The 13,715-nt window shown below is 19.0% G+C and overlaps 2 protein-coding genes across 2 annotated transcripts; one reads left to right on the top strand and one right to left on the bottom strand.

Annotated features, from left to right (window-relative positions):
• Positions 1-5,109: 5,109 nt before the first annotated feature.
• MKS88_003496 (uncharacterized protein) lies at positions 5,110-6,071 on the top strand (the record flags this gene model as incomplete). Its single annotated transcript, XM_067216592.1, has 2 exons — positions 5,110-5,196; positions 5,343-6,071. 2 exons carry the CDS (start codon positions 5,110-5,112, stop codon positions 6,069-6,071), a joined length of 816 nt encoding a protein of 271 aa, XP_067072311.1.
• Positions 6,072-9,987: 3,916 nt separating this feature from the next.
• On the bottom strand, positions 9,988-10,901 carry MKS88_003495 (uncharacterized protein; the record flags this gene model as incomplete). The annotated part of the gene is made up of 2 exons (XM_067216591.1): positions 9,988-10,686; positions 10,818-10,901. 2 exons carry the CDS (start codon positions 10,899-10,901, stop codon positions 9,988-9,990), a joined length of 783 nt encoding a protein of 260 aa, XP_067072310.1.
• Positions 10,902-13,715: the final 2,814 nt, after the last annotated feature.

Here is a 13,715-nt window from a genome sequence, read left to right as displayed (position 1 = left end):
CATCAGTCTTTAAAGATTAGTAATGGTATATACACATAAATATAGTAAATACATGTGGTGAATTAAATGGAATAAAAAAATGTTTAAAAAAAGATAAAACATAATTCTATTAAAAATAAAAAAATAAGAGATAATTATATTTACAACTGTAAGATTATAAAAGAATGCTTTTATATTAAATTGAAAAATAGTAATAAATATGTGAAATTAAAGTTATAAAAAAAAATATATAATATTTATTTTATTCTGAGTAGACACCATAATACTCTTGAAAAATTAAGTTATAGTATTTTGAAATTACATATTTCCCAGAATTTAATTATATTCTTTTTCATATTATAATAATGATATTATATAATAATATTTTAAGAAAAACAAAATAGAAAAAAATGAGTTCTAGGTATTTTCGTTGATATAATATTTTAAATGAATTTTTTAAATCACTGTATATATTACTTGCTGTATGTACGAAATTATTGAATTGTTATAATTTGATAATCTTAATATATATTATTAATAATTAAATAAATTTTTATAATATATTATTGCAGTATCTATGTAAGAATATTTATGAATTTGTACTAATATCATTATAACAGACATTAATTTAACTTTTAGACTTATTCTATAATGTAAATATTAATAAACATTAAATTTCTCAGAATGTACCTTGTACTTTTTATGCATTTATGTATAATTTCATATTTTTTTATTTAAATTTACTTATTTTTTATTTTTCATTGTTATTAATCGTATTTTTTTTATTATGTAGGTTTTAACTAATTCCTGTTCAAGAACAATATTACTCATGCACATTTATCAAATACGTATAGATGTATATTAATTTTTTTTAATATATACGTAACTTATTATATACTTAAAAATAATATACATGGGAAAAAATAGTTTAAAACATAATAATTTTTATTTTAATTGAGCATTATTAGGATACTTAACAGTAAATAATACTAAGAATAATTAAAAATTTTTAAAATAATTCGTATGTTATATTCGGAAAATATTCATTGTAATAGATTTTATATTAATAAAAACCCTTAAAAAAGAATATACAGTAACATTTATTATTTTATTTATTGACTATTCTCATATATATATATTTTTTTTTATAAATATATTCTACGAAAAAAGAAAATATTCTGAAAAAATTTGATATTACTTTGTTTTGATATTTCAATCCCTAAATAATATATACTAGTTCTTTTTTATGAACAAATAAATAAAACATTACAATAAATATAACAGTTGACACATTTATACAAAATATTTATTAGTAAAGTATACATTTATATTTCATTTGAATTTTTTTTCTGTGATACGAAGTTTTTAACTTCATATATATAATTACGAAAATGTTTCATCTTTTAGTTCATATATCACATATTTATTTGTCATATATAATCGCATGTTAAATTGTTCACATTTTTGTATTTTTTAGAAGTTTTAAGTTATACTAGTCCATATTACTACCATTCGATGTATGTTTTATCAATTAATCTAGTTCACTTTTTATTGAAGACTTTAAATTTTTATAGTAATGTTAATATATTGTATACTCATTGTATGGCTATCATAAATATATTTTGTTCGTGAGATCTTCAGTTGAATAAAATTCTGATAAATATCGTATATGAAACAAGCATTTTTTTATCTTTTGATAATATATATTGCATAACGTGAAATTTTTTTGGTATTCTATTCCCTTTAATTCCACATATTTTTTCATTCATCATGTTAATTTAATTTATTAATGAAGGAACGCATTTACTTGTGTATTCATTTTATTATTGCATTTGAATGCTATTTTATTAAAAGTTTTTAATGTTTTATTTAATTTACATGGTCACTGTAAAATTCTTTTATGTTTTTTTTTAGAACTACATTTCATTACATATATGCGTATTTTGATATCATTTTCTAGTAAAAATTTTTTAATTCACATTAAATTTGAATGAATAACCTTCTATGGATTGATATTTTATTTTAAATGGTCTAGTTTGTGAATTGAAGATTCAGGGTTGAGGATTCAATGTTCATTTTTCTGCTATGAAACAATTAACTTCCATTAATATTAATTTTATATTTTGTATGAATTTGTTTGTAAAAGATTATTAATATTGAGTTCTTCAATACTTTAGAAATAACAGAAATTAAACCTTTATTAATTATTATATTATCACACTTGTGTAATTGATGTTTTATTTTTATTTTATAAAAATTATTTAAATATGTATAACATAAAATTATATGAAAAATTTTGTATGTATTTTTATTTTTACCAGGATTAGACAAATAAATTATTGCACCAAGATTGTTTTAATATTAAATCCTTTTATGCATAAATTGATGCTTTTGTTTGTTTTTTTGTTTTTGTTGTTTTTTGATCTTTCTTTACATTAACATTTATGTAAACCAAGAATACTGAATAATTAGTAACTAATATTGCTCATTTTATTTATGTTCTAAATTGCATTCCATATACTGAATTATATATTTTATGACAAGCACATAAACTTAATTATTCTTTTTTTTCCTTGAATACATTTAATATTGAAGAATTATGCGTAAATCTATATGTAAATAAAAGGTATTAAATATGTTCCGAACTCAGTAGATTAAATGGAAAAAATAAGCCAAAAGAGTACTAGTGTAAAAAGAACATGCCATTGTACAAATTCATGAAGATTTAATTTGAAATGATAAATAATTCTCGCGATTACTTAAATTATATAAGTTTGCTAGATATATTTTAATATAAACCTATTATTAGCAATAGTTTAGTTGAAAGGACATAATAGCCTAATAATTGTAGTTATTGAAAAACTGTTAATGAAAAAATAGGATAATAACATTTTCATTGAAAGTAAATATAACACACTTTAATTTACTTTTACACAAAATAATGAAAAATAAGAAGTTATTTCCTCGATCATTATTACAGCATTAATGAAATTATTAAATTGTGTAAAAAACACAATTCATTTATAAAAGTCGTATTCAGAAGAAATGAATATTACAAATGACATTATATGTGTATTTAAAGATATATTAAGGGAATATTATAATTTTATATTTTTATTTAATAATTGCGTTTACTTATGATACACACATTTTACTCAGGAACATTAAAATCATCACGAAAAATTAAAATTATTTATAACTCATTGATTTTGCTAAATATGCATATAATAATTAATTTAAATGGGCATAGTTATTTTTAATAATTGTAATATTTTATAAATAACTTCATAAAAAATAAAAAATTTTTAAAAGTCCAAACTCAGCTATAGGAAAGTTTATAAAAAATTTATTAAAGAAAACTATAAATTTACATAATATGTATTATTTTTTATTCTTTATAAGATATAGTATTAATTATTAAGAATAGTTGGAAAAATTATTTATTTAAAATATAAATATGTACTATTTGATAAATTAAGCCCTTTTGATTATTAAAAACGTCTAAAGGACACGAACTTAACACCCTTCTGAATATATTTATAGAAATATATTGTACATATATATACTATATTCATATGAAAACATACAATAAAAATTATAATTACCTTGCGTAATTTTTTGAGTAATCTTAAAATATATAAGTATATTTTAATAATGTAGTAAATTAATTTTTTTTTTATTAATTATTTCTTAGAAGAGTTATATGCGTACACACATTAGTATCATTTTATTAAACAATAAAAATAATATATATAGTTATATATTATAGTTTTATACTTAATATTAGGTGACTATATGTGTAACAAGCAGTATGAAATAAAAATAATACTAACCCCAAAATCATATTTCATAAAATATCTAATTTGTTTCATTTACACTAGCTTCACAAATATAATTCAATATATCACTATGGGTAATATTTTATTTATAAACCAATAAAAAATAAATATGGTGTATCCTGCTGTTTTAAATTTTCTAGAAAAAAATTAGAATGCATCCTACAAATTTTCAATAATTTTTTAAGTTCTTTCACAATTATTAACGATATAATTTTATCTCGTAAATTGTTTTATTTATTTAAAATTTTTATTAAAATTTTTTAAAGAGTATATTTACTAAAATTTTTTTTTTAAATCATATTTACTTTTATATTATAATTTTGTTTTTTTTATAATTATTATATTTTTATCAGAATATGTGAATTTTTTTTTTTATTTATTATCAAAAAAATTGGTAGGAAAAAGTTGAATTCTTAAAAAAAATTCTTTTCAGCTTAAGTTAATGTTGTTTTAAATTATATAATTAATAATAATATTATATTTTAAATAATTTAATAAGAAAAAATATAATATTTAATAATTTTTAATGTACTTTTTTAAATAGAAAAATATTTGAAGGTGAATTCATTAATCCTTAAACAAATTTAAAATAATTAATGAATGAACGTTCTGCATACGCTACGCATATATCACCTGTTTAGCTTATTTATTTTCAATAAAAAAAAATTGTCGTTTTATTTTTTTTCTTAAATTCTATCAACTGCAATTATATTTTATATAATTATTTATATTTTTTTATTATAAACAATGTTTAAGTACAACACGTACAATAACTAGGATTATTAATAAGAATTATAGCAACAAATTAATAATTATATCCCTAATAATGTTAATGGTACATATTACACAGCACATAACTTTTTTCTGTTTTAAATCTAGCATAAAAATTTTGGGCATGAAAGAAGACTTTTTACATTATTTTATTTTTTTTCTTTTTCCTTAAAGTATTAGTATTAAAAATTTAAAGCTGTTCTTATTAGACAATTGAAATATAATTATATTTTTTGAGAAATTTAACAAATGCTTGTTTTACCAAAAATTATTTTTAATGGTTGTTGCCTTTTTTATAAATAACATTATTGGAAATATTAATTAAAATATTTTTAAAATTAATTTATATTTTTTATACTTTATATTTTACATTTCAATTAAGCTATTTAATAAAATTTAAAAAAGAAAAAAAAATTATTGAATAAAATAAAAATGAATATAACAGAGTCGTAACTACCTCTTGAATATATCGTAAATATTTTCACAATATAAAGAAATTATAGCATTAAAAAAATCGAACATGAATGGAAAGATGTTATCAAATATTTCATTTAAAACTCTGACATTTATTCTTTTTATTTGGATATATACTTTTATTAACAATGAGGTATAACAATAATATCCGAGAATATTCGTTTTATGTTTTCTGTTGAATCATGTTAAATATACAAATATATATATATGAAAAAAAATTTTAAAGGCGTATATAAATTTATCACTTCATAAATAATGAAAAAATTTCCTTTTCTTTAGTGTACCGTAGATAAATCTTTAAATAATAGAAGCATTGTGGATAGCATATTAGATTCAAGAAAGGAGAGATTATTATTTGAGAATGAGAAGAAGCCAGAAAATATAGGAATAAAAGTTAGGTTTTACGATAATGAAAACGAAAATTTAGAAAATGAAGCCGACAATTATGAATCAGAAAAATTTGATAATGTTCCATCAGGAAATAATGGAACGGGTGACACGGAAAATGAATACTACTTTGGTGAATCAGAATATGATGATAAAGGAGAACCTACGGATAAAACTAATACAAAAGTGTCATTTATGGAATTCTTTAACAAATGTACAACCTTTTTAAGTACACTTTTTTCAGCGATAAACAATTTCTTTGAAAAAGTAATATACTGGGCAGCTAGTAATATATATAAATACATGAATAGTACCGATCCTTCTGAAAGAAAAGCTTTAATATATGCAGCAGTTCAGAATAGCATTTTAACTCTTGCTCTACCACTAGTATTTTTCGTATCAGCAATACCATTTATTTTTGTAACATTTATTTTTGCACAGTTTTTGTCAGTTGGAGCAACCATATGTTTTAAATTATTTTGCGCTATTAGTTATATTGGAGGTATAATTGCATTATTGCTACCTCTTATAATTGGTTTATTAATGGTTGTTTATATACCCATAAATTACTTTAAATATTTAATTGGTTATGGAGAAAAAGAAGATAAAACCGAGTTGTAGTAAATACATTGATTACAAAAAAAATGTTTTTAATTCAAGTATCATGGATCTTCATTATGCATAATAAAATTATGTAATTAAAAAAATTTTTACATGTGCGCACATATATTTTATTATTCTTAGTATATGATATTACTTATATATAATGATACATCACAGGAAAAAAATATATGTTTAAAATTTATAGAAGTTACATGTTTCTATATTTTCGTATTTTAATGTTTATTTTGAGGTTAGTGCTCTTATTTAGCATATATATATATATATATATATATATATATAAATTTTTTGTGCTCCGCAATAATGTGAATTTGATACTGCTAAATAATTACAATAAAAATATATGCTTTTTATGCAAAAATTATGCGTGAAAATATTTTATGTAAAACTACATTATAATTATTTGATCATTTAGTACAATATATATGATAACAATTTATACAACTTGACTGAGTTAGTGAGGTAACATCTATTCTTAACAATTACAATTTTATTCGTTTATTTTTTGTTATAGTTCTAAATGAACATTTAAAGAATTTCTTAACCATATTTACTATATATTAGTTTTAATTTAAACAAATCATATTATGCTTCATTTAATAAAAATAATCCCATGTTTATTTTTTTATTTGTTCTTTTTATTTAAATATAAATTTAAAACAAAATCATTCTGAAATAATTATTAGATATTTATGTTTCATAATATATTTAACATAACTATATTTTTAATACATTTTTACACATCTATTATTAAAGTATTATATGAAACATAATTGAATATTATAGAATTATAATTCATAATAATAAAATAAATTTAATTTCATTCTTAAATTATTCATAATATTTTAATGAACACGCCAGAATAATTATATAACACAACAATATATACTGTAAAATCTCTTTACATGCCTAATGCATATATATTTTATGTAATTTATGATTAAGTTAATAATATATCGAGTTAATAGTTTCATCTATAAAATAAATCTTAACAAAAAGTTACGATTTTATATTAGTCGAAACTACTTGTAAGGGTATATGTTGTTCATATATTTTATATATTTAATATATCATTAGTAAAATTTGAAATTGATGTAGCAGTGTTAATATATAATATATTTTTGTAAATATCCTTTGGAAATTTATAAATATTATTATACATTATTTCTTATCCATGAAAAGAGCTATAATAATAATGTAGACATCTATAATATGAAGATAATTTTTAAAAACGTTAGCTTAAATAAATTTGTAAAGTATATCTATTAATTGATGAATAGTTATCTAATGCTGCATCGATGAAGAAATGATATATTATATAGAGAATATATTTTACAAAAGGAAATGAAAATGCCTAATAATAAAATGTAAAAAAATAATACACAAAAGTTTCTAATGATGAAAGTGCATAATTTTGCTATTATGTAAATAAATATTTTAATCTGCTTTTTTCAGAGAAATAACTTTTATAGATAAAAGAGAAGGAAGTTAATTTAATTGAATTCTATAAATAGATATTTTAATAATAAAATATTTATTAATATGTTCAACAAAACTTTTTTTTTAGTGTCATCTTTCCAATATTTTAAGCAGTATTATTAGTCATAGAAATTATTTTGAGATAATGTATATTCATGAATGATATTTTTATATATTTAATAGATATTACATTGTATATAATAATTATGAATTTGTTTTAATTAATTATATATCTTAAGTACAAGTAATTATAATTAACTCTTGAGAAATTAATAAGATAGTTTTTCAAAAATAATCTATTACTTCAAATAAAGAAGTGTGATAACTCGTACTCTCAAAATTTTTATAAAAAATATAAAAAGAAAAAGACAGAGTAATGTTATTATTGTATTATTTAGCAAAAGTTTCAACAAAAAGGTTTATCTTTTTTAAATTCATTGTCCAGTTTATATAAATTTCTCTTTGCACAAGTTCTTTATATAAATCTTTATGTTCTATACTTATGTTTTTAATGTTGTATAGTTCATCATACAATAGTATTCATATTTAAGGATACCTTTTTAACAACTTTAATAGCAATTATGTATTAATTATAAATAAAATAAATGTGAATGTTCCTGAACGTATAAATAATAAATAACGTATTATAAATATAATTTCATTCTCATTAATATTCATATAAATAATGGGCCTCCTGGAAAGTTAACACATTATGCAAAATTATAACTAATTAATGGGCACAATAAAAGATATATAGAATTTTAGATCTTTGAGAAAAATATCTTTGAAATTGTAAACATACATTTCTGATATAAGTGATGACTAATATTTAATAAGATGAAATTTTTGTCATATAGTAAAATGATTATTACACATCAATTGGAGATATTTAATTCAATGAGACATTTTAAATGGTTAAGTGATTTAAAAATATAAGCCATAATCGTTATAATAATAATTGTGATAGTGCGTTTAACTTGTGTGTGATTCTTCATTATTTTTATGACTCGTAAAATTAAATGCTTTGTTTTTATTTAATAATTCAGATATTATTTAATGTATAATCATCAAACATATGCAGTATGTCAAGTGGATGTTTCATGTATCTAAATGGGAGAAGCACTGATATATTTGAATTAATTTATTGAAAATACATGTTTATTTTTTTATTAATATCCTATGAAAATTATTCATTGCTAAATTTTTTTATCAAGAGTTAGATTTTATGTCTAAATGGAATTCACTGTTACTTTTAAGAACATGTATAAAAAAAAAAATTACAATTGGAATAATACATATATATACTCTAATTTGATGGCTCTTTAACTAAATAATATTATGACATATCGAATTTTCTTTCACGTTTTATATTTTTAGTAATTGTTCCTATATAAATGGTTGAGATGAAATTTTTTAAAGATTACATCACTTCAGAATCGCATAATTTTAGTACGCATAAAAAGACACATATTATATGTAATATACGTGTAAACTGTACAGTATTCCAATTAACTTCATTACACATTAGCATTATATATTTTTGTAGAACATTAAGAAAAGAAGGAAATTAGACAATATGAGTTAAAAAAATAAATAATATAAAAAATTAGATCTAAAACAGCATAAAATAATAGGTAAAAAGAATAGACAATAATATGTGAATTCATGTAAACATGGGTAACGAATGAACTTGAAATAATGTTTCTATTCATAATATACATGAAGGAATTTTTTGATATATTAATTCTTCCACAATCAAAATATATAATCTGAAAAAATGAATATTTACGCATACAGAGTATTTCTATTAGATAAAAATTATTATGAAATCAATTTTTATTTTAAAAAACTTTAATTCCTAATTTGATGTTTTTTTCAGCAAAATTTGTTAATTATCGTGTAACACAAATGTGCACAGGTAAATTAAAAGAATTCGCACAATGAAGAAAATTATAAATATTAATAACATTATATTTTTTAAAATGTACAAATGAAATGAAACATAACTGGAACAATGAACATAAATTTTAAAAATTATGAACTCAAAGAAATAAATAATACACCATAATTCTGGGAAATTAATTTAAACAAGGATAATTACTAATTTTTTCTACATATATAAAACTGTAAAAATAAATAATTTACAAATGAACATTTTCATATAGAAGATATGCAAAATTAATTATATAAGAGGGAACGAAATAAAAATATAATTTAATTATTTAAACAAGGCTATATATGAATAACTTAAAACGAATTTTTATAGATAAAAGTTGAAAGACATATAATTCATGTATACGATATATAACGGGAGCTTTAGGTATTGTTAAATACATAAAATTTAATGTATAATAATATACATATGTTCATTTTAAATATTTTTATGAATCATCCTTTTATATAATCATAATGGATATTTAAATATTTTCTTATTCTTCTATGACTTGTTAATACTCTTATAAAGAACTTTCAGTACTTTAACGCAAATATATATTGATGCTAAAATAGTTAATATAATTGGAACTGCAATAGCTGAAGACCATTTCATTAAAAAGAATATGAATATGATAGCTGTACCTATTATAATTGGAGAAAAAACCTTAAACATGTATTTAATACTACTTCCTCCAGATATACCATTATATTTGTTTGATTTTTTATTTTCAGTTCCAAATAGTTTTTCTATATTTCTTTCATATATTGAATCTAATATCTTCAAAGATGAAAATATAGATGATGACGTACTTTTTTTTTTTGACTTGCATTTTTTTTTTTGAATATGTTTTTCTTTTAATTCCACAGATCCTATATCACGATAATCATCAAATTTTAATGAATCACTGGAACTTTCAATATCATACATAAATTCCTTTGAATTTAATGATTTTTGAACTTTTTCATCAAACAATAATGTTTTAAATTCTTTTGGTAAATAAAAATTACCCAGTAATGTATTTAATTTATTTCCAAAATTATATTCGTCTTCATTTACTATTTTTAATGCATTTTTTTTTAAGTAATTGTATCTTTTGTTGAAATCTATATCTGTTTCCGAATATAATAATCTGCTTGCTCTTATGTTTGATGTATTATTTTGGTTAATATTCGTAATGCATAATTTTCCAAATGTATTTGTCTAAAAATTTGGGTAAATATTTAAAATATGAAAAAACATTATTTCAACATTATTACAGTTTTGATTTTAAAAATGAAAATGTAAAATTGCAAAATATGGTGAAAAATTATTAAATATAATAATTATCTTACTTCATAGGAATAGTGGCATACAAATACTAATATGGTAAATGCGAAGATGTTTATAAAGGATAATTTATTTGTTTGTGCCATCATTTCGAATTTTTTTATTGATTCTAATTTTTTCGTAAAAAAATTGAATTTTTCGCACTTCAATTTTTTTGATATTATTTAGTATATATTATATAATAATTTTTCTTTATTGTTTTATATTATTTTAAAATTATAAAATTTGTAACTTCATTTAATTAATGATAATTATAGCTTAAAATTTAAAAAAAATATTTTAGTAAAAATTTTCTTGGTAAAAATATTATTAATTAAATGAATAAAAATAGGATAGAATTTAAAAAAAAATATAAATATACATAATTATTGCAAAAATAATTGTAACACTACATGCTATGTATAAAATTTATTTCAAAAAATTTAGAGATATTTTATATTATTCATATTAATGATTTTTTTCGTTAATTTGAGAATATAAAAAAGGATAAAATGTAATAATAAAATTAATAAGAAATTATCTATATCTAAGAAAAAATATCATTCTAAATTGTTCTTTTACAATATTAAAATAATAAATATTTAGATCTTTTAAAGTCCATATATACAGAAGAATTTTTTTAAAAGAATATGCTATAAAGCATGATAATTATAATTACAAAATAAATAACGTCATAAATAATAGTAAATTAATTAGAATTTATGTATTAAAGATGTATATAAAACACATTGTAGCATATATATATATTTTTAGTAGAAGAGTCTAATAGATAGTTAATGATAAAATATATGTTATTTGAGGTTAACTTCATTGTTATATAAGACTGATGAATTATATTATTTTTTTTAAATAATATAAAAAAAAACACAGTTCGCTTACACTCTTTTGGATTGAATGTACCTTTAATACTTAAAATATCCATATATACAATATGTAAAGTAATATTAAAATAAAAAATTTCACAAAGTACTATTTTTTTTCTAAAATTCTAGGAATAAAAAGTACAAAATATAATTAAAAAAAAAATATTAAGAAAAAATATTAAATAATAATTAATTTATTCATGTTAAAAGTATTGAAAAGAATTATGTAAAGATCATTGACACTTTTATGATACGTTGAGCAAGGGATTATAATATAATTTATATAATATATACTTAAACAAGACAGAAAAATGAGTTCACAAAAATTTATTTTAGAACAACTATATGAAGATTATGAACTACAAAAAATGAAATAGAATTACGCGTAATAAATAAATTATTTGTTAAAATTAATATTTAATTTTTAAAATAAGGTTTTAAAGAGCTATTAAATTTTTTTTTGACTATTATAAATGTTCAATTGTTTAACTGTATTTCTTTAAATAATATAAATATCCATTTTATAAACTATTTCTGCTACCTAAAGAAATTGACAATGACTAATAAACAATGTTAATACATTTAATGAATTAATGAAAATCACTCATAGCTATGCTTATTTATGTCGCTAATTTATGTATATAATAAGGAAACAAAATTTTTTTTTTATGTATTTTGAAGATTAAATTACATATATAAATTGAGATTTATAAAGTATTTTTATCATGTTATTTTATTATTTATTTTTTTTAATTGTATAAAAAATTTACAATTAAAAATAACTTTTTTTTTATATATAATTTTGGGAATAAAATATTATGATGTATAACTAAAAATTTAATGGATATATGTAAAACTAATTAATGAAAACATAAATATATTTTTTTAAAAATTTATGTATTATTATGAACTTACAAATGAATATTATGCTCATTTATGAATAAAAAAAATATATTTTTTTAAAAATATATAAAATTGATTAGTGTGTAAAAGCATTTTTCATGATGTCTTCGAACGATTAAGTTGTTAATTATGTTAATATATTTACACTTATAGCCCTGTATAACATTTATTAGGAATCTGCTGTATATACAATACTATAAATTTTAAATCACGTTGTAGTTAGAGGTCTCTTAACATTGATCTGAAATCATATATTGCTAAGGTGAATGAAACATGGCTTAGGAAAGATATCATATTCATTAATTTTATACATGAAATATGAATTAGTATGTGAAATTATTTGAAAAAAAATTTGTTTAATATAATAACTATATTTATGATACATTTGTAATTTAAAAAAATAAGTAAAAAATTAGAAAATAATAGATTGAACATGAATGTTATAAAAATCTATAGGTAATTATATTTTCAAAAAAAACAAAAATAAAATATATATCAATAATATCAATACTTAATATTTTAAATGTTATTACTAATAGGGTGCTTAGATGAATATGTTCACAAAGACTTTAATTTCAGAAATTTTAAAAAATTACGAAATTTTCAAATTTTTAAATTAATATGTGATATTTATAGACTGTTACTTCTTAACCAACGTTAGCAGGCTCATTTATAATCACTTAAGTTGATTATCATATATAGTTAAAATAAAAGACATTTATACTATATGAATAATTCACATTTATTAGAAATATATTATGTATATAATGAAATTAGTGATCATTGTGAATTCAGGTAATTTGTAAAATGTGTATTCAAAAGAAAAAATTATAATTGATTACATAAATGCAAGCGTAACAACTATGTTGAAGGAATATTAATAGTGTAATTTATTTTCCCATTATTAAAAGGATGTATGAATTTGTCTAAATTTAGTTATGGAAAAATTTGAGAAAAATCATATATGTGTAACGTGTAATTTTCTAAAAAAAATATTCCTTTATAAAAAATAATTTAAGTATGTTTATTCTTTTTTTCTATATATATATATTACAAAAAGTAAAAAAAATAGAATAAAAAGAAAATATAGTATATTCTATAGCCTAAAAAATAACGTTCAAGAAAAATAAAAATAAG

This window comes from Plasmodium brasilianum, chromosome 11 (genome assembly GCF_023973825.1).
Source record: "Plasmodium brasilianum strain Bolivian I chromosome 11, whole genome shotgun sequence".
NCBI classification, from domain to species: domain Eukaryota; phylum Apicomplexa; class Aconoidasida; order Haemosporida; family Plasmodiidae; genus Plasmodium; species Plasmodium brasilianum.
Note: the sequence above shows the minus strand (reverse complement) of the source record. Positions and strands in the feature narration are given on the sequence as shown.